Source organism: Eucyclogobius newberryi, unplaced genomic scaffold (genome assembly GCF_026437365.1).
Source record: "Eucyclogobius newberryi isolate DKJ021-1_F unplaced genomic scaffold, fEucNew1.0.hap1 SCAF_9, whole genome shotgun sequence".
NCBI lineage: Eukaryota > Metazoa > Chordata > Actinopteri > Gobiiformes > Gobiidae > Eucyclogobius > Eucyclogobius newberryi.
This window is the reverse complement of record NW_027316532.1, coordinates 2,563,531-2,589,158: the sequence shown is the minus strand read 5'-3', so window position 1 is coordinate 2,589,158 and position 25,628 is coordinate 2,563,531. Positions and strand designations below refer to the sequence as shown.

Sequence of the window (25,628 nt, the reverse complement as noted above, 5' to 3'; positions counted from 1 at the left end):
GCCCCACATGTACACAACCTGCCCCACATGTACACAACCTGCCCCACATGTACATAACCTGCCCCACATGTACACAACCTGCCCCACATGTACACAACCTGCCCCACATGTACACAGTCTTCCCCACATGTACACAACCTGCCCCACATGTACACAACCTGCCCCACATGTACACAGTCTTCCCCACATGTACACAACCTGCCCCACATGTACACAACCTGCCCCACATGTACACAACCTGCCCCACATGTACACAACCTGCCCCACATGTACACAGCCTGCCCCACATGTGCACAGTCTTCCCCACATGTACACAACCTGCCCCACATGTACACAACCTGCCCCACATGTACACAGCCTGCCCCACATGTGCACAGTCTTCCCCACATGTACACAACCTGCCCCACATGTACACAACCTGCCCCACATGTACACAGTCTTCCCCACATGTACACAACCTGCCCCACATGTACACAGCCTGCCCCACATGTACACAGCCTGCCCCACATGTGCACAGTCTTCCCCACATGTACACAACCTGCCCCACATGTACACAGCCTGCCCCACATGTGCACAGTCTTCCCCAAATGTACACAACCTGCCCCACATGTACACAACCTGCCCCACATGTACACAGCCTGCCCCACATGTGCACAGTCTTCCCCACATGTACACAACCTGCCCCACATGTGCACAGTCTTCCCCACATGTCTTTGATCTGCTCCTGTTACTTTCACATGTCTCATTTGTCCCGTTGTCGATCTCACACAGGAGTTTGTGTTGCTCCTGAGCCTCATGTGCAGCTCAGCGTGGCTCACTTCATGGTCACTTCCTGCTTTTGTTCTGCTCTGTGGTTCGTTTGCGTTCACAATTCAGAAGAATCGCACCAGTTTGATTAAATCGGACCCAGACTGACCTTTCAAACCGGACCAGAGTTCGACCATGTTCACAATTACCCGGACGAACTGGACCAGCCAGGCAAACCGAAAAAAGCGGTGCAAGAAGCACATTTGTTTGAATCATTTGATATTGCCAACATTATGTTTGTCACTTGTAGACTTACTCACAGTTTCACTCAATCCGATCTCCCCAGCTGTCATTGTCACATCGCCTCGTGTTCTTGCATCGCCTTCCAAAAGCTAAATGCTTCTTTTTCACTGCAGTAGCAACAACCCAGCACCTTCTACAAAAGCATGCAGTGGTTAAACTGTACTGAGATCACTTTTCTAAACAAACTAGTTAAAAAGCACACATTTGACAAAAGTTATTAATACTAAACTATAGTCTTGGACATAGTATGAGCAAATCATGTCTCAACACCTCTGAACTCTGATTGGTTTATTCACAGTAAACACAGGCAGGAAGTCGGTCGCAGTCCGGACTGGTGATTATGTCTTTAGTGTGAAAGAGCCTTATGAGTAACTGTTACACACATAAATGTAAACCTGGCAAACCCGACTTTCAAAGACCTCAAAGCAGAGCAGACACAGAGAAGGATTCAACTGCACGAGGTAAGAAACAAGTCAGGTTTGTGGAGATGCAAGCCCGCTCACAGTAAGGACACAGTACAGTTTGATTGTAATGAAAGCATCTGAAATGAAAACATGCCTTGGTTTTAGTCTGTTTTAAACGTTATATACTGTGTCTTGGGGTGAGCTAATAACTGAGCAATGCAGGTCCTAGTATGACTGAAAATGAAATGCTGATTTTGGCCATTTATAGCGGCGTAATGCTACATTACTACCATAGATGCCCCTGAAGGTTTGTTTCTTATCGCTTGTTAGCACGTAATCGGTTGTTTGACCTGCCGTAGACTGGGGCAAGAGTAGTCAGGGGGCAAAGACAATTGGAATCTGGTTGTTTAGCGTACTCGTAGTTCTCTGTGCATGTAACCGTAGCGACTGTCAAAGATATCACACAATTTTGAGTCAAAGTTTGGTGTCTAAAAAGTACTAACTTTACAACAACAAAAAATATTACCCACCTCAGTTCAAGCCTCCCCTGATTAAAATGCAAAGACCAAACACCTCATTAAAACTTGCATGATTAGTTATTAGTCTGAAGTCATTTCTAGCTTTGATATACCTCCCAACGCCAAACAATGTTGCGTTTTGTCGTAGATTACAGCGCCCCAAAACCATGTTTAAATGGCCCAAGTTTGAACTCGGCGTGTGCGGTGTGCTTCATTATCTCTCCCATAAAAGCGAAGCCGACTGCTCCACTCGCGCTGGTGATTTTCAGCGTCCGGAGAGAGAGAGAGTGAGTGAAAGAGTAGCCTGCAGGAAGTTGAATTCAATCACATATCGGTTCGATCGGGGTGCCACAGACGGATGGAGAGGAGGGCGCGGGGAATATTTCATGTCTTCTCTCAAAGGCAGAGCAGACAGCCGTAGTCAATGGAGATTTCAATGGGAACAAAAGGCTTCGCAGCTGAAGAAACGTGCTAATAATAATAATAATGCAGATAAACATTGGACAAAGACAGGCAGATTCTATATGTGTTTTCCACCCATGTTTTTTCTTGACTTAGACGGTGTTTATTTGTACACGAGACGTAATGAAATGTCAAATTCTAAATGGCACATCGCAATCAAAACGAAATCGCTATTTCAGTGCAATTATCAATGGCAAGTTATTTAGGTAATAGAATGTCCCTGCCTTTTGTTGTCAGGCGTCTACAAAGATGTGGGATTCTTATTATGTTCAGCAGTTTATGTTTGATGTGTTTGAAATGTGTACTTCTGCCTTAATTCTATTGATTTGCACTAAATTAACCAATATTTAGAGGGGCTGCACTCAATGACACCAATTGTTTCCATGTAATAAAGTCAAACCTCTGCCAACCATAAGGAAAAGTATCTAAACATATATAGGTAGGACAATTTGTATGTAAATTGTGTGTGTCATGTTCTTTGTCCTTTGCATGTCAAAAAGAAATTCTAAAATATCTGAATGAAATAAAGTTAAATAAAATAACGAGAAAACCAATTATTCCAAGTCAATAAAGACCTCTTCACCTTTTCTGTGTCGTGGGCCAATTACTTTCACATATGCGCCCAATTCTATACAGTGCCAGAAAATCAACAGTAGAAAACGAATCTCTTTGCAAGTTTAGGCTATTATAGTAACCTGAAGACCTTTTGAATGTAATGAACCTCTGACTTCACCTGATCTGCCGTTGTCTGTTTACTGTGGAACTAAAGGGGCTTTTAGCCGTCAAATGGTTTCTGACATTTACAGTACAATCACAATAGCCTCTTGATTAGCATTGTCAAATTAAACAATACCAAAATACAACAGAATAAACTAGTATTGATACGAAATAAATGAAAACAAATGTTGGACCATGGTCTATAGTCTTAGTATTAGACTTCAAGGAAGGAGATTACATTTTTCATAGATTTCACATTTTTGTCCACCGTTGTGGTATATAAATTAGTATTGAGCCACATATTATGCAAAATTGACTATTTGAGCTTTCCCCAAGTTCCCTCATTAGAAACATACCTCGATTTGCTTTTAGCTTCATTAACACTTATTTAATTATTCTTGTTTACAAGGTCCTGTTCTCTGCTCCTTGTCTGAGCTTTTAAATTTCATAAATCTGTGTTGTCATGGTTTTTTTTTAAATAAATAATTGTTTTCGTGAGAATTTCTGCCATTTTCTGCTGTTCACCACAACTTTATGCAACTTTTATTGTATTTGCAGTTCAGGGTAAGCGTTTGTTTCTTTGCTCATAGTCATAAAGTAATAAATCAGTAGATGGGGCGATGACACATATTATGCAAAATTTACTTTTTTGAGCTTTTAACTATGTTCTAACATTGTTCCCTCATCAAAAACACACCCGGACATGGCTCCGAGAATCTTCTGCGTTGTTTTTAAGTCCATCAATTCTAGCTAGACTTTTAAAATGTTTTTAATTTAATGAACAGATACTTTTACTTTTCCTATTAGCTTCAACAATTAGCTTCAACGATTAGCTTTTCTCTGGCCCTCCTGGCTAAAGTTAAGTACATTTCCAGAAAAGAAGTAGTAAGTAGCTTTCTGAAGCAACTTAAAAACTCTTATTTGTTCATTCATTAACAAAATAGTTATTCAATTAAGTCGTAGAAATAAATAAGCAGTATATATATGAGCATTTACAAACTCAAAATTATATATTTTTTAAACTCTTCCTTATCTTCATTTCTTCCCACATGGCACTCACGGTTCTCTGTAAAAAATGGGGCTATGGCAGATTCAGAAAAGACCTGGCCACATAATTCACATTCCTCTTCTATGTGATTTATGTGTTTTTGGCTGGGCTGTTACTGTGGCGACCGCGTAGATCCAAACTCGCTTTGGCGGTGATGGTCTGCTCTCATTTGTTTGAGAGCTGTCCGTGTCAGCAAGATGAACAAGGCCAGGAGAGAGTGGCCATTGTTTACAAAAATTTATATTCAGAATTTGGAAAGAAAAAAGGAATAAAAGAGACAAGAACATGCGGGGGAAGCAGGGATGGAATTTAAATTAGGCGAAAACAAAGCATCTGTGTCATTATGAGCTATTGGAAATGGACATTCTTGGTTTTCCTGTTACAATTGGATTATTGCGTGAGCATTGTCCTCCAAAGAGGGATTCAAACTGGCATCGGTGTCGGCGTCAATAACCGACTGGAGGTTTTTGATTGACGTGCGAAGACAGCAGACAAATACAGTAAGAAAGACGTCATTGTGGTCATCGGGGTCGGCTGCGGGTGAAAACTCTTTGTTGATTCAATGGGAAATGCAATTTATGTCCTTCTTTAAATATGTTTCCTGGCAGATTATTTGTATTTTAAGCACAGCTAATTCCAACCAAGTCTGAATTGAATATTAGCGTTGGGTTGTTGACATGGCGTTAACCAGTGTTGGGAAAGTTCACTTTCTACATGAACTAGTTCAGTTCATAGTTCATAATTCAAAATTTTGAACTAAGTTCACAGCTCCAAAAAATGACCTAGTTCAGTTCTTTTTTTCAATATTATGCTATAATGTTTCAAAATTATTTCCACAGCCCAAATACAACCACAGGCAGCAATTATTGTATTAGTTTAATGCTGAAAAAATGTGTCAGATTTCATCTTCATATCCAATTTTGAATCCTTACCCACGATTTACATTCACAGTCCACACTAGTAGTAGTAGTAGTAGTATTGTTTCCATCCTCACCGACCTTATCATAAAACTCACGTAACTGGTCGTAGCAGGGCGAATCGTTGCTACTCTGTTCACTACACATTGCGGTCGCGTCGATGCTGCTTTTTGTTTTGATGCACATGTGCAGTGCGCTGCGACACGCAAGATCTCGGTCTGTCTCCTCGATCTATCGCCTCCACAACTGGAGCTCTCACACTTGACAGACACAGGCTCTTTTAGGGCAACTTAACGGTGTTTTTCACCTGGAAGTCTCTAGAAATCTGACACTTTATTGAACGAAAATAAAAAGAACGAATGTGCCGTTCACAGACACCAGAATGAACACGTTCACATTATCGTTCTTCAGCAGTAATACCGTTCGTTCAGTTCACGTTCACCAAAATTATGAACGGCACAACACTGGCGTTAACTCAGAAAAGTAAACTGATTGTTTTGTTAAAATTCAACAGACGATGCTAGTTCACAGCTACCGTTAGCATTCTTGGACTACTGGATCAGATTGTATTTCTTTCAGTTTTTGTATCTGTATTTGGCTTAATATAACTCCTAAAGTCTGTGTTTGTTCTTGTAGTGGGTGACAGAGCAGCTCTTCTACATTGAAATGAATATATTGCTCCCTCCACAGAGGTTTGTTCGTGGGCGTTCACTCAAATGCTGACTGTATCTATAGTGCAAGCCTAAAGCTGACCTAGAGGACAATAACAAAACTTAATTGAATTATCTTAGTAAATTTTTTTCAATCATTATTTTTGATTGTAGCACAAAAGAGAGTGCTAGCATGGTTATCATTATCACATGGTTATCATTATCACATGGTTATCATTATCACATGGTTATCATTATCACATGGTTATCATTATCACATGGTTATCATTATCACATGGTTATGGTTATCATTATCACATGGTTATCATTATCACATGGTTATCATTATCACATGGTTATCATTATCACATGGTTATGGTTATCATTATCACATGGTTATCATTATCACATGGTTATCATTATCACATGGTTATCATTATCACATGGTTATGGTTATCATTATCACATGGTTATCATTATCACATGGTTATGGTTATCATTATCACATGGTTATCATTATCACATGGTTATCATTATCACATGGTTATGGTTATCATTATCACATGGTTATCATTATCACATGGTTATCATTATCACATGGTTATGGTTATCATTATCACATGGTTATCATTATCACATGGTTATCATTATCACATGGTTATGGTTATCATTATCACATGGTTATCATTATCACATGGTTATCATTATCACATGGTTATGGTTATCATTATCACATGGTTATCATTATCACATGGTTATCATTATCACATGGTTATCATTATCACATGGTTATCATTATCACATGGTTATGGTTATCATTATCACATGGTTATCATTATCACATGGTTATCATTATCACATGGTTATCATTATCACATGGTTATGGTTATCATTATCACATGGTTATCATTATCAGCAATAACTAATGGAGGCAGCCTAAGTAAAGGAGTTTGACCTAGAGCTGTGGCTGGGACAAAAGACAATTCTCATGAGACAACAGATGCCTCTGAAATAATCACCTCTCAAGACATTCATATACAGTACAGGAATTAAATGTACTGTCTCCTCCTCCATTTGCCAGTTCAGCTACAACCCAACCATCAAGTTCATCCTCTGTATCTTCTCCTTTTCTCCACCACCACATGTCTCAGGGAGAAACATCTATTATCCAGTAGCATGGGGTGACATTTATGGATGGGCAGCAGACTTGGGGTGTTCATCAATATTTAGTGAATAACATTTGCACGCAAAAGTGAAGAAAAACAACAACAACATGCAAGGATGAGTTTCAAACCCCGACATCCAGCCTGTTCTACTGAGCTAAACTCCCAAACCTGTCAAATCTGCTGAATGGAGTAAATAGTCCTCACTTCACTGATCAATTCATTACACAAACCCGAGCTCTGTTATTAAAATACTGCCTGTATTTCTAACAACTAATCATTAGGTATGTGAACAGAGCCTTGGCTACAAACAAAGATTTGTCTATAAAGGTATTTTTTAAGTCACTTAAAGTTAAAAACGACTGCTTTTTCTTCACCTCCCCTCTGCACATGCTCAGTTAGGCATAACCTGTAAACATCCAAGATTTCCACACAGGTTTTTTCAGCGTGGTTTAAGGCTGTGGTCCTCAGAGCACATGTGCAGAGCTCTAAAACAAGCTGCTGTCCACTTTGGTTCTAAAAGCTAATGTTAGAGAGCGGAGCATGAACGGGCCTCTGAACACGGCCACAAAATGAAAAGGGGCGGGAAGAAGAACCAAGCTTCCCGCAGTGCTGCTCAGTAGCCTGTAGAGGCCACTAAAAGACACCGTGACTTCCAGCTAAGCTTCAGAAGCTAAAGTGAAGAAAAAACGCTTATTTAAAGGCTTATTTGTGTATATTTCAGAACAATTTAAATATAGTTGTGACACACGATATTATTGGTCAATCATTGCTTGCCTTGATTGCCCTGACCGCACGCCACTGCTATTACACTCTCCCTTCATCACAATACTGACATTACTATCTGCCGAGGTCTAAACACCACAATTTATTTATTCAACAATGTAAGTGACTTAAAATGGACATAATGAGCTTTTAACGTTACAATAATGCTCCCTCATGATGGTGATCATGGTTCCTGCATGTTTGAGTAATCCTGTATAGTCCTGCAACTGAGCCTGGAGTAATCAGAAAATTCCTGTTTTCACCTACCCCCTATCCCCGCCTACTGCTCTGTACTTATTCAAAACTCTGGACAAAAAATGTCATGTAGCCACTTTTTCCAAAATAATAACATGTAAATGATAATCTGCTGCTTGTTACAGTCACTATGAAGATGCTTGTCAGTTCTGCAGTTTTGTCCCCACAATTAATATCGCTCCTTCAGTCTATTTTACATGCTTAACACAATTTCACATGTGGATTCCCTGTAAAATCCCAGCACAAACGTGTATTCCTTCTGTTTTAAATTGTGTTCTGTTTTCCTTTGGGTCGGCAGCAGACTGCTCAGTGTGTCCTCTGGTGAGATGTATTATGTTCACACAGCATGCAGTGGAGGTACATTGGATTAGCATAGATACACACAAATATGGCGTATTAATCACAAGCATCTGCTGTGCCTCCTGTCCGACACTTCTCACACTCCTCACACAGACACGGGCAGAACAGACTCTTGGACCAAGCGAGACATGACAATACGAGGAGATGGTATTCATTGCTTTTCATGGGATGTTCAATAATATGGCTTTCAATTCAAGCCACACTTTGACTGGACTTGATCCGATCTGATTCTGTTAATGGCGGAGGACATTTCCATGTTAAGGGCCTGGCAGAGGTTCACAAAATGTATAAAAGACGTTTAATAATTCCAAGTTAGCGGCGCTGTAAACACAAAACGATTTCACTTATCTTGCGTATCTTTAACGCCACTTTATATCATCTATTTTTGTTTGGATAATGTTATATGCGTCATCCACCGGAACCATCATATTTTCAGTCGTGATGTGAGGGACTTGCATCGATAAAGAGGAAATAGCTGATGCTATCATGCGCTTGCTTTGTTCTAAGCCTGTTGACTCACAAGATCAAGTCAGCGTTTTGTAAGAATTTAAATGCTCTGTTTATTTCTGTTTTATTTATTTATTTAATCTTTTTTTAATTTAATTTTTTTACCTGAGTCTGTGTTCTCTCTTGTCAAATCATCTTGCATAAAGCGTTCTGGAAGCAAAAGCGAGGTAAGCGAAACCTCCCTGCATCCTCTCTAGACCCTTTAAACGGGCCAGTGCGGTTCACTTAAGAGAGTGGAGACACTTTCAGACCAAAAGTGAAGCAGTGTAAAGAGCATTTAGTCCACTTCCACGTCAAAATATGTATTGCTGCAACAATTGGACGCCACAAAAAGTCTTACATTGATATTTTGAGGCAGAGTGACCATATTTGAGCCAGTATTTGGCTTGTTGAGAGAAGCAGGTGACGTGCTTCTTACCGTTGGCGGGGCAGGTGCACTTTGGGCTGTCTGTGGCACCTCTTGCTCAGGCTGAACAGTTTGTAGATGACTCTGTGAGCGCGTCTGGACAGCAGCCTCATGTCGCTCTGGAGCTGGTTGTAGCGGCTCTGGAACTGAGCGTCGGAGGACCACAGTTGCTGCAGCGACGTCATGTTCAGGAAATGGGTCTGGGGCAGTCGCTGGAAGAAAGATTTGAACTCATCTGAGGAGAAAACAAACGGGGGAAAAATACTGTTCAGTGGATTAGTTCATTATTAAAAGCAAATACCGTGTTTTCCGCACTGTGAGGCACACTGGATTATAAAGCGCATTAAGCGAAACAAAACGTGTACCACACAAAATCGCCTCGAGGTCAGTAAGCACAACCAGAATCAATCTTTATATAAGGCGCACTGGATTATAAGGCACACTGTAGTTTTTTGAGAAAATTAAAGGCTTTTAAGTGCGCCTTATAGTGCGGAAAATACGGTAAAGTGCAAATGAAGCCGAGGGGACGTGTGCAAAAAGGAGCAGAAGAAGGGTACTTGCTTGTCTCTATGAAGATGTTCCTGTTTTACCTAGAATGTTCCACGTTATGGCATTAAAGTATCAATCTTGCATTTATACAGTTGCTGAACGATATCGACTCTTACTGTAAGCAGGCTTGCATGTTCACAGATCTGACATGTAACTTCATCATTTCTTGTTTTTTGTTTCTATAGAGTTAGTTATGTGCAATGTCATACTGTGGAACATCTCCATGGAGACGGACCCCTCCCTGACTAAAACATCTTTTGATGCTGTTTCCACATGAAAACTTAAATGTTGAGAGAACAAACTGATTCAAAAACACAAATTAAGATGGATTTTATTTTTCTTTCTTATGTAACATTTGTACAATATTACTCCATGGTGAAAACAATCAACGTTTCAGTTTTACCACTGAAAAGATTTGACCTCTGCACTCTGACCTTTAAAGTGCATTTTATAATGATCATATAGTGTCTGCGTGATGTCACGCAGACACTATATGTTCTTGTATTGTGAGTGATGTCCAGTTTCAACTCCTTAACGCTTTAACCGATTTCAACATGTTATACCTCATTACGATCGCTTTCACAGTAGTACGTGTGCTAATACTTTTGACATTTGTACTACTTGTACTTTTTGCAGAATTTTCAAAAGGTATGAGTACTTTTTCCCCATTGAAATAAATGGAGCATTATGAGTGTCTGCGTAATTCTTTAGGCTTTATTCTTTAGAATTTTGTGACGGAGCGAGAGAGAGAAAGAGAGAGAGAGAGAGAGAGCGAGAGAGAGAGAGAGAGAGAGAGAGAGAGGGGGGGGGGGGGGGGGGTCTGGACTAACATACTCGTGACCCGTTCACCTCAACAGTGTGATCGAATGACCCAGGACAAGCTGAAGGGGCTCACAAAGGCGGCTGGATAAACGTCAGTAAGTGTTGTCAGAATGCAAATGTGGTTAACAAAAGGCGCTGCTGACCCTTCTGCTTTCAACGAGGACACATCGATGTCACTGACTGCTCTCGTGTCCTATTGAAGCAGTGACACTTCTGTCAATACAAGAAAAGTCAAATTGATCATCTATTTTTCTTGGTAAAATGTGATTGTTTTTGTTTTAACCAGTATTTATCTATATAGTATGCATTTTCTTTCTCTCATTTACTATATTGTATGTTTATTAAAAATAAATCTTGATACAATTGTGTGACCTTCTATTCTATTTTAGAAGCGCAAATGTAATGATAAAAACAAACAAATTGTATTTTCACACAGTTTTTGAACTCATAATTTTATTTTCTGTAAATTAATTCTGTGTCAAAGTACAGTGAAGGATGCCTTGCGATGTTAATGTACTAAATATTACTAAATAATAACTATTTTGATCACATTTAAAGCTGGGATGCCTGATTTTCAAACCGCAAAAGGAGGAAGTAGGTATTTAAAACACAAAGCCCTTGTATTCACATGCATTTTCAGGCGCTTGCACATTTTTAGAACAGCTTTTACAGGTAAAGTGATGCTGACGTGGACCTCCCAAGCACGGCCAATCAGAGCGGTTAACATAAAATAGAATACTTCATTATTGGATGCATACAGCATGCAGCCGACTCATTTTGTCACAAAGTTCTGCTTTTACAACAGACTCTTTGGGGAAAAACACAAACTTGACTCATTTACAAAGAAAAGATCAGGAAACCCAGCTTTATAAACAACATGTAAGATGTTTTTGTAAGACGCTAATAAACTCCAGACAAAGGAAACGGCAGATTGTGAGAGGTTCTAATGATCAAATACAAAAGTCAATGTGTTTTATACTATAACAATGAAAGGTTATTGTATTTTATCCTACTCTGATCATTTTATTCTTGATTATAAGTGGTTAATCCGATGTTAATTAGCATGTCTTTGTTCTTAATTTATGTCTTATTCTACTGCTAATTAGACTATAATGAACCCCTTATTGCAGCATATTAGTTTGATGTCAAGACATTTTTGTACGTGAATTATGATTCTATTAGGCTTTTGGAAATACATGTGTTGTTAAGGTCTAGTACCACATGACGTATAGTTTCTAAAATGTCCAAACTTCATAATAACAAACTAACAAACAAACAAACATATGAATAGTCATGTCAGCAAATGTCTAATTAGCTGCAGAATAATACATTAACAAGGGGCAAAATAATTATGAACAATTATAACAATATCAATGAATGAACCACTTGTGTATGCAAATTAGCAATTAGAAGTTATTAAGTGGACCCTAAAGTGTTTTGCTTTTCATAATTCACTTTTCATACTTTCCTGCTTCGCTTGGTTTTCTTCCACCACCATTACAACCATGTCTCTTATTCCCTTATATGTTTGAGCCCAAAATAACATGTACACTTATTTCTCAAGGTCAATAATGAGGTAGAAGTCGTAGCTATTTCCGCTTTCCATCTGAGTTAATTAGAAAAACGCTTTTCGTCCCTCATCTTGTTCTGGGGGATATTATTCTAGGAAGGACATTTTTACGACGCTAAACGGAGCTGTATTCGGGGCACGCACTTGGCCTCCATTCGCACTCGGCTATTAAAACATGCACTGTGGACGTAATTGGGCTCGCAGTTATTCCAACTTAATGTATGAAATGTATTTTGGATGTCAGATGAGTTATAATCACCTTGGCAACGAGTGACCGAATAGCCGGCATTGATAGCATAACATTATGCAAAGAGCGGGCGAACTGGCACTAAAATGACTTCATGTTTGATTAGTAGTAACGGCAAAGTCGTCGTGAAGTAGCAAAATTAGAATTAGTAGTAGATGTTTATCCATAACGATATCTGGCTTGCTGCTGTTTTTAAAATCCTCAGCAGAGCCTACAAATCTATTTCAAGTTTAAGTCAAGTTTACAACAAACATTTCACTTCTAAATAAATAATTAAAAAATTAAATACGTACTGTATTTACCTGGATTATCAAATCATTTGTTCCACGACTGTGTAAACATATGGCCTGATTGCTCTTCTATTACAAAATAAGCTGTCGTGGCTGATATCGAAAAGCGGCAGATACTGATACCTCAACCGATATATTGCCCATCTCTAGTAATAGAACCATTGATAATTAACATATTACTTAAACATTAAGTTGGTACCCAAAAGAAGTAAGCAGAAAAAAACACTTACAAAAAACATAAGAGCTGTTAAACAAATAATTTGTGCAATAGGTTTGGGTAATAAAATGTAGTTTTATGGTTCAACTCTCATCTTCACATAGATCTGAATATGTTGTCCCTCATGGTGTTCAGTCTGACAAATGTAGAACTGATAAAGTCGTAAATCAAGGTTCCTTTCTAGTCCCCCTTTTATTCTCAATTTTTTTTAATCAACAATCTTCCACAAAAAGCTCGATAAATATCTATGCTGATGTTACCCTTAAGTCTGATATTTTATTGGTACAAAGTAAGTTGTAAGTTGATATTAATTTGGGTCAGAAATGTTTTTTTTAACAATCGGTTATGCTGTATTTATTTTTCACAACTACTACACCACTACACTACTTTCAAATCTAATTTAGTGATGGGTCATGGCCCCCGCACCTGCTCCTCCTCCCCAATCAACGCTCTCAAGTCACTCCTCGATCAGCACCAGGCGGTCGCATTTAAGCCTCGGGCAGATGGCTCGGCCGCTTCAGACCGTACTGCGACCCACCACCTCCCCTCCTCCTCCTCTGCATTCCCCTCATCCTCTACCTTCTCTCCACATCTACCACCACCAGTCTCCAGGCTCCGGGGGGAGACATCTAATACAATCAGCTTATGGAGTGCCCATGATCATTGTCTTCCACCGGGGTCTGAGCACCAAATAACCTCCGTAATAAAGCTCGCTAATCATTCTCTTCTGTGTCCTGTGTCCGAGTCTCTCCAGGGTGAACTGCAATTCAATCATTTCTTAAACTCCAGAGACCGCTCACTGTCTCTGTACAAAGCCCCTTCTGACTGGAATATGTTGCCTATTTCCTGATCTTTATCATCTTTTATCTTCTTTAAGTCTTCTTTTACGTTCATATCTTAAACCTCTTTCTTGTGCTTCTAGTCTGGATTAAATCTCTACATTCCAATATTGCTGACAAATCTGCTGTGATGATACTATGTTTTTACTAAGTAACTCAGATAGAAAATATGTCTTTGTGGTGTATATATGTGTAATGGCCCCTTCAGGCCGCGGCGTCCAAAGTGTCCAGTTTTAATTCAAAGTCTATGTAAAAGCGCATCAAACGCCTCCTGTGATTTCCGCGGCGCAATTTCTGCGTTTTTGCAGCACGTTTTTGGCCCTCTCGCGCGTCCGAGGGTCGAGAGCGTCCAAAGCGTCGATGCCGAGATGTTCAGCTTTGTCCAACTTTCTGTGGCAGATGCGCCGCAGCAGCCAATCAGAGATGAGGCTCCAGTGACGTCCTACGCACGACCCGGAAGAAGAGCCAAAACAAACCCCGCAAGATAAAAAAAATCTTTAAGACGCAGCGTTTGGAGCATTGACTAAACTCTGCTCAATGTGCTGGTCCCAGACGGGCCCCGGGGCCCATCGTCTCCGCTTTTCGACTTTGTTAAGTTAATAAACCAAAGCCATGTTCCGCCATTAAACTCCATTTTACACCACGAGAAAAGCACAACTCGTCCACTGCGCATGTGCGCAGGACAACTCGGACGCACGTCTGCTGTTGAGTGCATTTTACGGATGTGAGTCCGGGGCGTCCTCGGACTCACATCCGGTGCGTCTGTCTTCAAATGTACAGGCGTCCAACTTCTGCGTCGGGCGCTAATTTGACGCCGCGGTGTGTACGTAGCTTATCCCTGTATGTGTATCATGGGAGTTCTAAACGTTTCAACCAGACAATGTTTAAAATTCAGTCTGTCCAGATGCCTTTTGATCTTTTCTTTGCGTTGGATCACTCCTGTACTATTGAGGGACAACTACACCAATGTCATATGTAACTCTGTCTCATAAACTCTGTAATTAAAAAGTACTCTGGGAGAGAGAGGGGGATTAATGACAGCAAGTTTGTCTTGTTTTGAGTATTGTAAACTGTGTATACAGTCTATCGTATTCTATGTATAATGCTCTGTCTTTGTGTTATGTGTTTTGGACCCCTCGAAATAAGATGGCACATCTCGAGGGGCTTTCAGTAAATACATTTCAAATATATTTAAATGACCCTGCTGGTGCTGCACATCTGCTGGTGTTTGTGCATAGTATCTGCTTTATAGACTGCAGGAAGAAAACATCTCTTCTAGGCTGATGCCATTCTTCAGAATATATATCAAAGACAAAAAAAATACATTAGTAAATAAACAAAACCGTTTTTGCAGATACAAATGAGCATTTGTATATTTTATATTCGTATATTAATTTAGTTCTTTCCATGTTAGTGTATTGAGATTTATAATTACTTGCTTACGTTTTAGTTACCTTTGCCTCCCTTAGTTACATTTAGCTCCAGCGAGGTGGAGCGATCCGGACCGAGTGATGGTTCTGTCCGGACCTGGGACCGATGGTAAATTCACGAGATAAAGTCATTTTCATTGAGCATTTTTTTGTGTGTACGGCCGTGGCTATATTGACACGGCGCCGCTACTCCAATAAATACTCCAATACGGCATGTCCGGGGTTCAGCACCTGCACGGGCTGAACAGCTGTCAGCTTCACTCGCGCAGCTCCCTCCGTCGCGCGCGCAGCTCCCTCCGCCGCATTTTGATTATTGTAAAGTGCAATATCATGAATTAAGTTTTGGGCAGCAGCTCCTCCTGTTAAATCAGAATCCTTTCCTCATCAGAGAAGTCAGAGGATTTTGGAAGAGCGCGTGCAGGATCTCTACAGCTTGAGCTCATTGATCTGCAGTGAAAAGCTGCATTAAAAGAGCATTTTGAGAAACCTGACCTGCTCCTCACTTCTGTTGCATTTCTCCCCCTAAAAAGCCACTTGTTTTCTGAAGATGTGACTTTTTTTCTGGAAAAGTCGGCCTTCATTTTTTTGGGCTGGGACCTCCTTATTTTAAGAACAAAGATGAGCGAATGTTAAAGGTGGAATGGCCGATTTTTTTCAGCAAATTGTTTTATCATATTTCCTCGTGGCGTGGATAAATCATTAGTCCTGCCACGTATCAATCATAAAACACACCTACCGCTCACCTGCAGCCGCGTCAGGCTCGTCCCCACGTTTCCGCGTGCCTAAGCGCATGGATCTATCATAATATAGTTCCCTCAGTGTACGGGGCAAAATGAAGACGGAGAAAGACAGTTCGAGCTGACGCAGAAGTGGACAGAAATCTACGGGAGACGAGAGATGCGATGCGATCCGTCGCGCTAATAAACAAACGCACGTGTGTGTTGTATCAGTCCACACGGGGGAGTGGCATGTGCACGGGGGAGTGGCATGTGCACGGGGGAGTGGCATGTGCACGGGGGAGTGGCATGTGCACGGGGGAGTGGCATGAGCACGGGGGAGTGGCATGTGCACTTCCGCCTGCGTTCTCAAATCGCCAAAAAATCGTCCATACCACCTTTAAGTCAATGCTCTGTTTGCACATTTTAGTTTTTATAAGTTATTTAAGAGAACAATTAGTTATTTCACTTTGCACTTTTAAAAAATATATTTATTCTGAGGTTTCTGTTTTCTTTAATCTGAAATAAAGGCCTTGAATTTATTTGCCTGGGACGACTTTTATTAATGGTAAAAGAGATAGTTATGCATCTATGTTATGTTATTATGTTCATTTCCTGCATTGGAAATGAACAATAATACCCCTGATCTAGCTGAACATTTTATGGATCTTTATTAGAAGCTGGTTATGTCTGACTTTATACCTGAATTTGACTTTGAATGAGAATGTGACGGGTTTGCGTTGTCATGTAAACCTGGACCATCAAAGGGGGCGAGGCGTGAGGGCAGGGGCGGAAAAAGTGTACAGTTTGATGGAGTTATTAGAAGACAAATGAACATATCCTTTTGATTTATGAAATACACAATGTAAACACTTCTGTAGAATGCTATTTAAGTTGTTTTTTTTGTTACTGAACAGCTGTGGAAAGCTGTGTCTTTCCCCCTCTCTCTCAGAGCGCTTATGATGGGATTTCATGTCAATATTTCACGTATAACAACCCAGGGACCAGGAAAATGCGACCCACTACATTCTTAATCCGATTCGAGTCTTAATTAATACATATGAAGAACAGAAGGCACAGAACCTGCTTCCCTGATTGTCCTGAAAGAGGAGAAGAGAGGAACAGATGGAGCAGAGATGAGGACAGACTTTCTGCTTTACACTTTTATCAGCATTTAGCAGTACAAATACTGTCCAAGCCAAATTCAAGCCTTAATAACCTAAACACAGTATCTGTATTGCTAAATGCTGATAAAAGTTTAATATGCTTTGGTGATGCCAATATATTCTTAAATCATTGTCAAATTAAAATTGCTAAAAATCTAAACTGGGAGATTAAAAAGAATGAGGCAAAATAGAAATTCCCTCAATTAAATTCTGTAAATTGATTTACAACTTACATAAGATTTGAATTTATTTTAAATGAACTGGGCTAATTTAATTCTCATGCAATAGGCCAAAATAACCAATGTATTTTATCACACAAGTAAACCTCAAAAGGGTGTCTATGAAGTCAAATGTAACGTACAGGGTTAGGGTAACGCCTTAGCTTAGTAAAAGTACGTGTAGGGGTGCCCCAGTGCTGGGAAGTGGGAGAACTACTCTTTTAGATTCAAGGATTGACGTGAGGGCTGGACAATATTCACATTTCAATCCAAATGGAGTCACGTCAAATCATCAATTATATATTGTATACTACAATGGAACGCAGTCTGTTAAGTTTTTGGTCATGAACTCAATACTGAAAGCTATTTTTTTTAAAGACAACATTGATAGAGACATTGTATCATTGTACATTAATTTTGGTTTTCCATAGTTTGCGATGTTTGGAAGTTAACACTAACTCTAGAACTGAAAAGGTACTGTGCCAAAAAAAAAGGAAAGTTTGTGAATTTTGTTCATGTTAGTGTATTGAGGTTTATAATTGCTTGCTTACATTTTAGTTACCTTTGCCTCCCTTAGTTACATTTAGCTCCAGCGAGGTGCTAAAGCTATCTACATCTCTCTAGCTCAGCCCTCACCTTATGTCTTTGTACATGCAATTATAAAATGGTATTAACCTGCACTATTGTGACGAAACAGTCCGGTCAAATCCAAATACATTTACAAAGAAACAAGAAATTGTCCATACACGGGCCGCACCTGTAACATGAGATATTACACAGCTGAATATGAGTTGGATAGTAAAATAACACACAGCATTTTTAATCTTAACAAACAGAAAATCCATCACATCTGTCCCTACTGTCCCCTCTGTCCCTACTGTCCCCTCTGTCCTTGATGACTCTGTGTGAGCTGATTTACGTGTGTCTGTGTCTTCACATCTGGTTCATCTGCTCCTGAGCTCGTGCTTAGCGAGTGAGTGTTACGTTGTAACATTTGTGATATAATATTTCCACAGAAAATATTATCTAGAATCACTTCCTCATTAGACTCATTTCTTCTTGAATATGAGTCTGATTATAAAAAATATACAGTGACCAATTGTCCCCTGATGTCTTCTTCTACAGTGTGTCGAATGCTTGCGCTTCCTGCTAGATTGCCCCCCGGTAGCCGTTAGCTAGTAAAAATCTATAAATTAACCACAATTTGTATGTGCCACAGGGCTCAAAGCGTGGGAAAAAAAGTAGCGGCTTAAAGATCGAAAAGTATGGTAACTTGTTTATCCATCTTCTTCCCCAACCGTCTGAACCCATTCTCCACCTGTGAAAACCACCAAATCATATCCCAGTAGTCTGGGCTTCACATTCGGCTACTGGTGAATTATCCACCACGTCCTTAATTGTGTCCAGTAACAAACTTTTAGCCACTATCCATCTGCAGGACATTTCCGGATTAAGTGTTGCCACGTGCGTTGGCATCTGACATTGTGACGACAGCGACTGTTTTTACTGGAATTCTTAAATAGTATCTATTCTGAGTGTGCTAAAGGTGCAGAAGCAACAGAAATTTGTTGATCTTACATTTTATGAAGTTTCTATAAGTATTGTTGACTAAACTATATTGTTTTTGTAGTTAATTGCTTGTGGGAGGAGCCTCAGGGTATCAAAGATAGCCAGGCTCCTCCTTCAATCAGTTTATGCCAGAGCGTGTTACGGAGAAGGTGATTATGAGAGCTTGCTATGATTTATAAAGCATTATCTGCTGCAGTCTATGAATATTGTAAATGATTTGTCATTATCTTTGTAGAGCACCCTTCAAACTTTCATTTGTTTTTTTGGGTGGAAATGTATCATTAAAAACACTCCTCACAACAATCCTTCAGACGAAGAACCCGTCACAACGATCACACTATTACAGCTTGTGTCTTATCTGTGACTTAAAAATAAAACATACACTGAAATAATTGCTTTAGTAATCACCCGAGAAAAATGTGACAGAAATAAAAATAGGAAAGATAACATTTAAAACAAGTTCTAATCATCTTGGCATGGAGTGAAAGCACAGCCTGCAATTATATACAAACGTTAAGCAAATCATGGTCCATTAGTCCACAGTGGACATTTAGTACAAGTTTAATCTTGTCACGCTGTTTTGTTAATTTAGTTGTGAGCTAGAGGACGGCGTGTCATAATGTTAGATCCATAACCCGCTTTTGTGAAAGAGAGATTGCCAGCACGAGTTTAGGCTCAGGATAAAACGCTGCAGATAGAGGGACGATTAACTCCAGCTGACTCTGCGGAGATGGATACAGTGATAATGCCTTTCCAACTACAGTGATCCCTCGCTATATCGCGGTTCACTTTTCACGGACTCGCTGCTTCACGGATTTGCATCATGCATTGTGTTCTGCATTCTGATTGGCTAAACAGTCTCTCTGCGTCTTCTCTACCTGTGTGTCAATAACGTTATGGATTCATATGAACACGTACGTAAAACCGCTTGAGAATTGAAGTTTGCGAGGCCGGTGAGAGCGGCGCGTGAGCTTCAATGTTTTATGGAGTATTTCATTGTATAATAACTGTAAAAAAATAAAGGTTTCTACTTCGCGGATTTCGACTCCCGCGGGTTCTTTTTGGAACGTGACCCCCGCGATAAACGAGGGATCACTGTAATGCAAACACTTGCAGTATAAATGTGTGTCAGGAATGGACAGGCCTGGATTCAAATTAAAAGCGCAATGGACAATTTTTCGGCGATTTGAGAAGGCAGGTGGAAGTGCACATGCCACTCCCCCGTGCACATGCCACTCCCCCGTGCACATGCCACTCCCCCGTGCACATGCCACTCCCCCGTGCACATGCCACTCCCCCGTGCACATGCCACTCCCCCGTGCACATGCCACTCCCCCGTGCGGACTGATACAACACACACGTGCGTTTGTTTATTAGCGCGACGGATCGCATCACATCTCTCGTCTCCCGTAGATTTCTGTCCACTTCTGCGTCAGCTCGAACTGTCTTTCTCCGTCTTCATTTTGCCCCGTACACTGAGGGAACTATATTATGATAGATCAATGCGCTTAGGCACGCGGAAACGTGAGGACGAACCGCACGCGGCTGCAGGTGAGCGGTAGGTGCGTTTTATGATTGATACGTGGCAGGACTAATCGGCCGTCCACGCACGAGGAAATAAGACTCAGATTTGGGCCAAAAAAAATCGTCCATTCAACATTTAAGGCATAAAAAAACATTCCAACAGACAGAGAACAACCTACAGCCTTCAATGTGTCTACAATTCTAGTTTTATATTTGATTGCTTTGTTACTGGTATTATTCCTTGTTTCGTGAAAAAATAATGTATGCATATTATATAAATACATGTGTTACTAAAAGATGTTGTTGTAGTAGAAGTAGTAGTAGTAGTAGTAGTAGTAGTAGTAGTAGTAGTAGTAGTAGTCAAAGGAGCTGTAGTAGTAGTAGTAGTCAAAGGAGCTGCAGTAGTAGTAGTAGTAGTAGTAGTAGTAGTAGTCAAAGGAGCTGCAGTAGTAGCAGTAGTAGTAGTAGTAGTAGTAGTCAAAGGAGCTGCAGTAGTAGTAGTAGTAGTAGTAGTAGTAGTAGTCAAAGGAGCTGCAGTAGTAGTAGTAGTAGTAGTAGTAGTAGTAGTAGTCAAAGGAGCTGCAGTAGTAGTAGTAATAGTTGTACTCAAAGGAGCAATAGTAGTAGTAGTAATAGAAGTAGTTGAAGGAGCAGTAAAAACAAAAATATATATATATATATATTTAATTTTTACTGCTCCTTATATAAAAATATAATATGACATACAATAAAATGTCTTATTTTGTTTGTTTGTTTTAGGTCCCTAAATCTCATGTTTCGTGAAATTAGCATCAGCTCTGAAAAAGGAAGCTACAGTCAATGAGTCCAAACCTTTACTAATGTGAAATCTGATGTTCCTCTGAGCAGAGCTGGGTCCCACTTCATATTAGAGTGAATCAGAGGCCAAAACTACAGAGTCTCAGCTGCACAAAGAGCCCATTCATGTGTTTGTACTCCAAAGGTTCAGGAACAGCGCCAGTTTGAACCGGGAGACATTTGAGTCAGATGATTTAGAAAATCAGCCCGAATGATAAGGCTTTTCAAAACACACCAAAGCCATGAGAGTACCTGACTCCTCAAACTCCTTGTACATGAGCGCCCACGTCTGGGTGATCCTCTGCAGACTCTCCTCCATGGCCTGGATGTCCATGTACGGGCAGTTGCATTCTGGGAACTGTGCTTCGCAGTGGCACCAGCAGTCGTTTTCTTTGCACATGAAGTCTCCCTCTCCGTTACAGGCGATGTAGCTGAGCGCGGCCTGCACAAAGCGCTCCTGCAGGTAGTCCGGCAGGATCATCTGAAGACCTGAGCACACGAAGAGCATGTCACTGCCGTCACAGCCAAGACACTCTGGAGGAAAAGTCAAACACATCTATTTCACCGTTTACTAGGGATGAATATGAAAAACAAAACCAAAAAAGTGAGAATGTATTTCAGTTTTATCATGTGACAGTGTGAGTTTGGGGGATGAGCTCATGTTTTCATATGTAGCCCAGTTCATCGATGCTGTAACTCACGTTTTTCTTGAGTGAAATAAAATGCCTGTCCGAATAAAATAATTAAACTAAGCAATTACAGTAGATCATCACCTGCAGCAGTAGGAGAACTGCTACAGGTGATGATCTTTCAGCTGTAACACGGTGTTTAAACCCGACTGATGCAGTGAGAGGCTTCTCATTTCTGAAACAACCATGTGGAAAGACAAATCCCACTGTCATGGAAAAGATGTCAGTGTGTTTGAGAAGGGTCAAATCATTGGCATCGAGCAGAGAAAACATCTAAAGGAGAAGCAGAAACTCATCTACTCCAGATCTGACACAAGATCATCAACACAAGATCAACTGTGAAAAATACTGCAACACTGGATGGAAATACATCTTTTAATGTAGCAGATGCTTATTGGAATTATGCAGCAGCAAATTTAGGCTGCAATCAAAGTTAAAATAGTGTGTGCTCCTTTTTTGTAGTTTTGAGTCCAGCTTATATGATAAAAACAAGATATATATATATATATTTATATATATATATATATTTTATCCCATGCTATGTATAACTATATTTTTATATGTTTGTTAATTTAGTATGGATTTGTTTTATTGCCATTTTATCTGGTTATTCTATATTTATTTGTTTTATTTATTGTATCTTGTACTTCAAAGCTTTTTATCTTCCACTGTAAAAATAAATGATGAATACAATATAAAAAAGCATGAAATCCGCTGTCAGTTGAATGTGTCTTGAAATAACTGGTCTGAAACACTAAAACATGCGGAACTGACGTGGTTTCATCCCTAATCTCATGTGAAGCAGCAGTGGATAATCGCCGTACCTTGGAGCTGGACCTTGTTTTCGGGACTCTGGACAAGGACTGAGCTGACCGAGTCCAGGTTGTCATAGTTACTGCATCCGAGGGGTCCAGTCCGGGTCTCCGTCACCTAGGCAACGACAGCATCATTAAAACATGCTACAAACCGGGTGAATATGGAGTGTGTGGCGAGAGTCTGAATGTCTCCCCCAGCCCCTAACCCCCTGCCCCTGTAATGGACGTAACTCAAGTCCATTGCACGCGTGTATTTGTGGACTAACACTGTAGTTAAAGCAGCTGTACAAAGTTTTGTTTCATGTAGTTGAGCTAAAATTGTTTTTTTTCTGAGTGCTGTCTGCATCTAACTATAAAGTATTTCATTCAAAACCTGTGTTAGTGTGATAGTTGTTAGTTGATGAAATCTCTAATTTGTCCAGGAGAGGTCCATCGTCGAAAGGTTTCAATCATCTACACGTTTTTACTTTAATCCGAAAGTCCCGGAACTCGACTCGACTTTACCCTGCGCCAAACTGACTAAGTTCAGGAGTTTTCCAGAACATTACTTTGTTCATCTGTTTGTTTACTCTGGCTTAGTTTAACCAAAAACATAGGATTTTAGATGTAAGTGTGGCACTGATCCTCTTTCCACGCCGTTCTGGCGTTATTCTGGAGTTATTTCAGTGACAGTTTACCATTGGGGAAAGTGTGCTTTTATTCGGTTACACCATTTTACCGAGGACTACTGTGTCTTGTTGGATGATCTAAAACACAGAATCTAAAGAGTGAAGAGAAATCTGGCGAGTAAGGCAATGTCAACATGTAGCCGAGTATGTGATAATATGCATATATTTTGTCCACACATAACCGCCGGATTCTGGCCTTGAAAATGGTGCTTTAGGAAAACTTAAAGTGAAGATTTTGGTAAACTCCGGTTTTGTGTTTGAGCTTTTGATCACAGGTGTAATGCTGGGTTTACCCTCATCTTTAACAGTGGTGGGCCGTCAGGGCCAGCAAGGCCTTCCCTGTTAGCCTGAACATAATCAGAATAATCAACAGTGCTGACACTTGTAGCTTTAAGTGAATGGAAATGAAAATGATGCATCAACCAATCAGCTTTAGAGTTGGCTATTGTACGTCTGCTGCTGTTACACAGGAGCCAGCCAGCAGGTGTCGCATGTGCACGTCTTTTGATTGGATTACCAATATTGAGAGGCAGGTCCTATGGGCGGGGCTGTGCAGAACCTCCGAACGAGGAAACTGAATTTGATAAACAAATTAATTTGCTTACCACTAAGTTGTTTTTTCAACCCACAATGGCGGCAGGAGGAAAAGATATCGATTTGGTCGTGGATATAATTATAACGCCTTTCTCTAGACGCTGCGAGACAGGCAATATAGTGTCTGTGCTCCAGAATAGTGATGTCTCTAACAAGTGCGCGACGGCACCGCAACGGAGCGAGCAACAGAGCGGGCAACGGGGCGCGCGGGGCAATGAAGCTGCACAATGAAAAGGTAAAGAAACAGGGAGATATTGACCTTAGTTGACTGTATTGTACTCTTCCTATATGCGTCCTTGTTTATGCCTCACAGGACAACCTGGATGGATGGAGGACAACATGGATGGATGGAGGACAACCTGGATGGATGGAGGACAACATGGATGGATGGAGGACAACATGGATGGATGGAGGACAACATGGATGGATGGAGGACAACATGGATGGATGGAGGACAACATGGATGGATGGAGGACAACCTGGATGGATGGAGGACAACATGGATGGATGGAGGACAACCTGGATGGAGGACAACCTGGATGGATGGAGGACAACATGGATGGATGGAGGACAACCTGGATGGATGGAGGACAACATGGATGGACAACATGGATGGATGGAGGACAACCTGGATGGATGGAGGACAACATGGATGGACAACATGGATGGATGGAGGACAACATGGATGGATGGAGGACAACATGGATGGATGGAGGACAATCTGGATGGATGGAGGACAACATGGATGGACAACATGGATGGATGGAGGACAACCTGGATGGATGGAGGACAACATGGATGGATGGAGGACAACATGGATGGATGGAGGACAACCTGGATGGATGGAGGACAACATGGAGGGATGGAGGACAACCTGGATGGATGGAGGACAACCTGGATGGATGGAGGACAACATGGATGGATGGAGGACAACATGGATGGATGGAGGACAACCTGGATGGATGGAGGACAACATGGATGGATGGAGGACAACATGGATGGATGGAGGACAACATGGATGGATGGAGGACAACCTGGATGGATGGAGGACAACATGGATGGATGGAGGACAACATGGATGGATGGAGGACAACATGGATGGATGGAGGACAACCTGGATGGATGGAGGACAACATGGATGGATGGAGGACAACCTGGATGGATGGAGGACAACATGGATGGATGGAGGACAACATGGATGGATGGAGGACAACCTGGATGGATGGAGGACAACATGGATGGATGGAGGACAACATGGATGGATGGAGGACAACATGGATGGATGGAGGACAACCTGGATGGATGGAGGACAACATGGATGGATGGAGGACAACCTGGATGGATGGAGGACAACATGGATGGATGGAGGACAACATGGATGGATGGAGGACAACATGGATGGATGGAGGACAACCTGGATGGATGGAGGACAACATGGATGGATGGAGGACAACATGGATGGATGGAGGACAACATGGATGGATGGAGGACAACATGGATGGATGGAGGACAACCTGGATGGATGGAGGACAACCTGGATGGATGGAGGATGTCCATATACTTGCTTTGACATAACTCAGAATCAATACTTGTTTGTGTCTTGTTGACTCCAAAATGAGGCTTAAAAGTAATTACTACTCTTTGTCTCTCTGCGGTGAATTGGCCAC

The 25,628-nt window shown here is 40.9% G+C and overlaps 1 protein-coding gene across 1 annotated transcript in view; it reads right to left on the bottom strand.

Moving 5' to 3' along the window:
- The window catches only part of LOC140353892 (BMP/retinoic acid-inducible neural-specific protein 3-like), a 128,158-nt gene that overhangs the window by 19,858 nt on the left and 82,672 nt on the right, over nucleotides 1–25,628 (bottom strand). Inside the window, 3 exon segments of the mRNA XM_072438664.1 lie at nucleotides 9,235–9,457; nucleotides 21,448–21,684; nucleotides 22,709–22,814. Coding sequence (XP_072294765.1) covers nucleotides 9,235–9,457; nucleotides 21,448–21,684; nucleotides 22,709–22,814 — 566 coding nt within the window.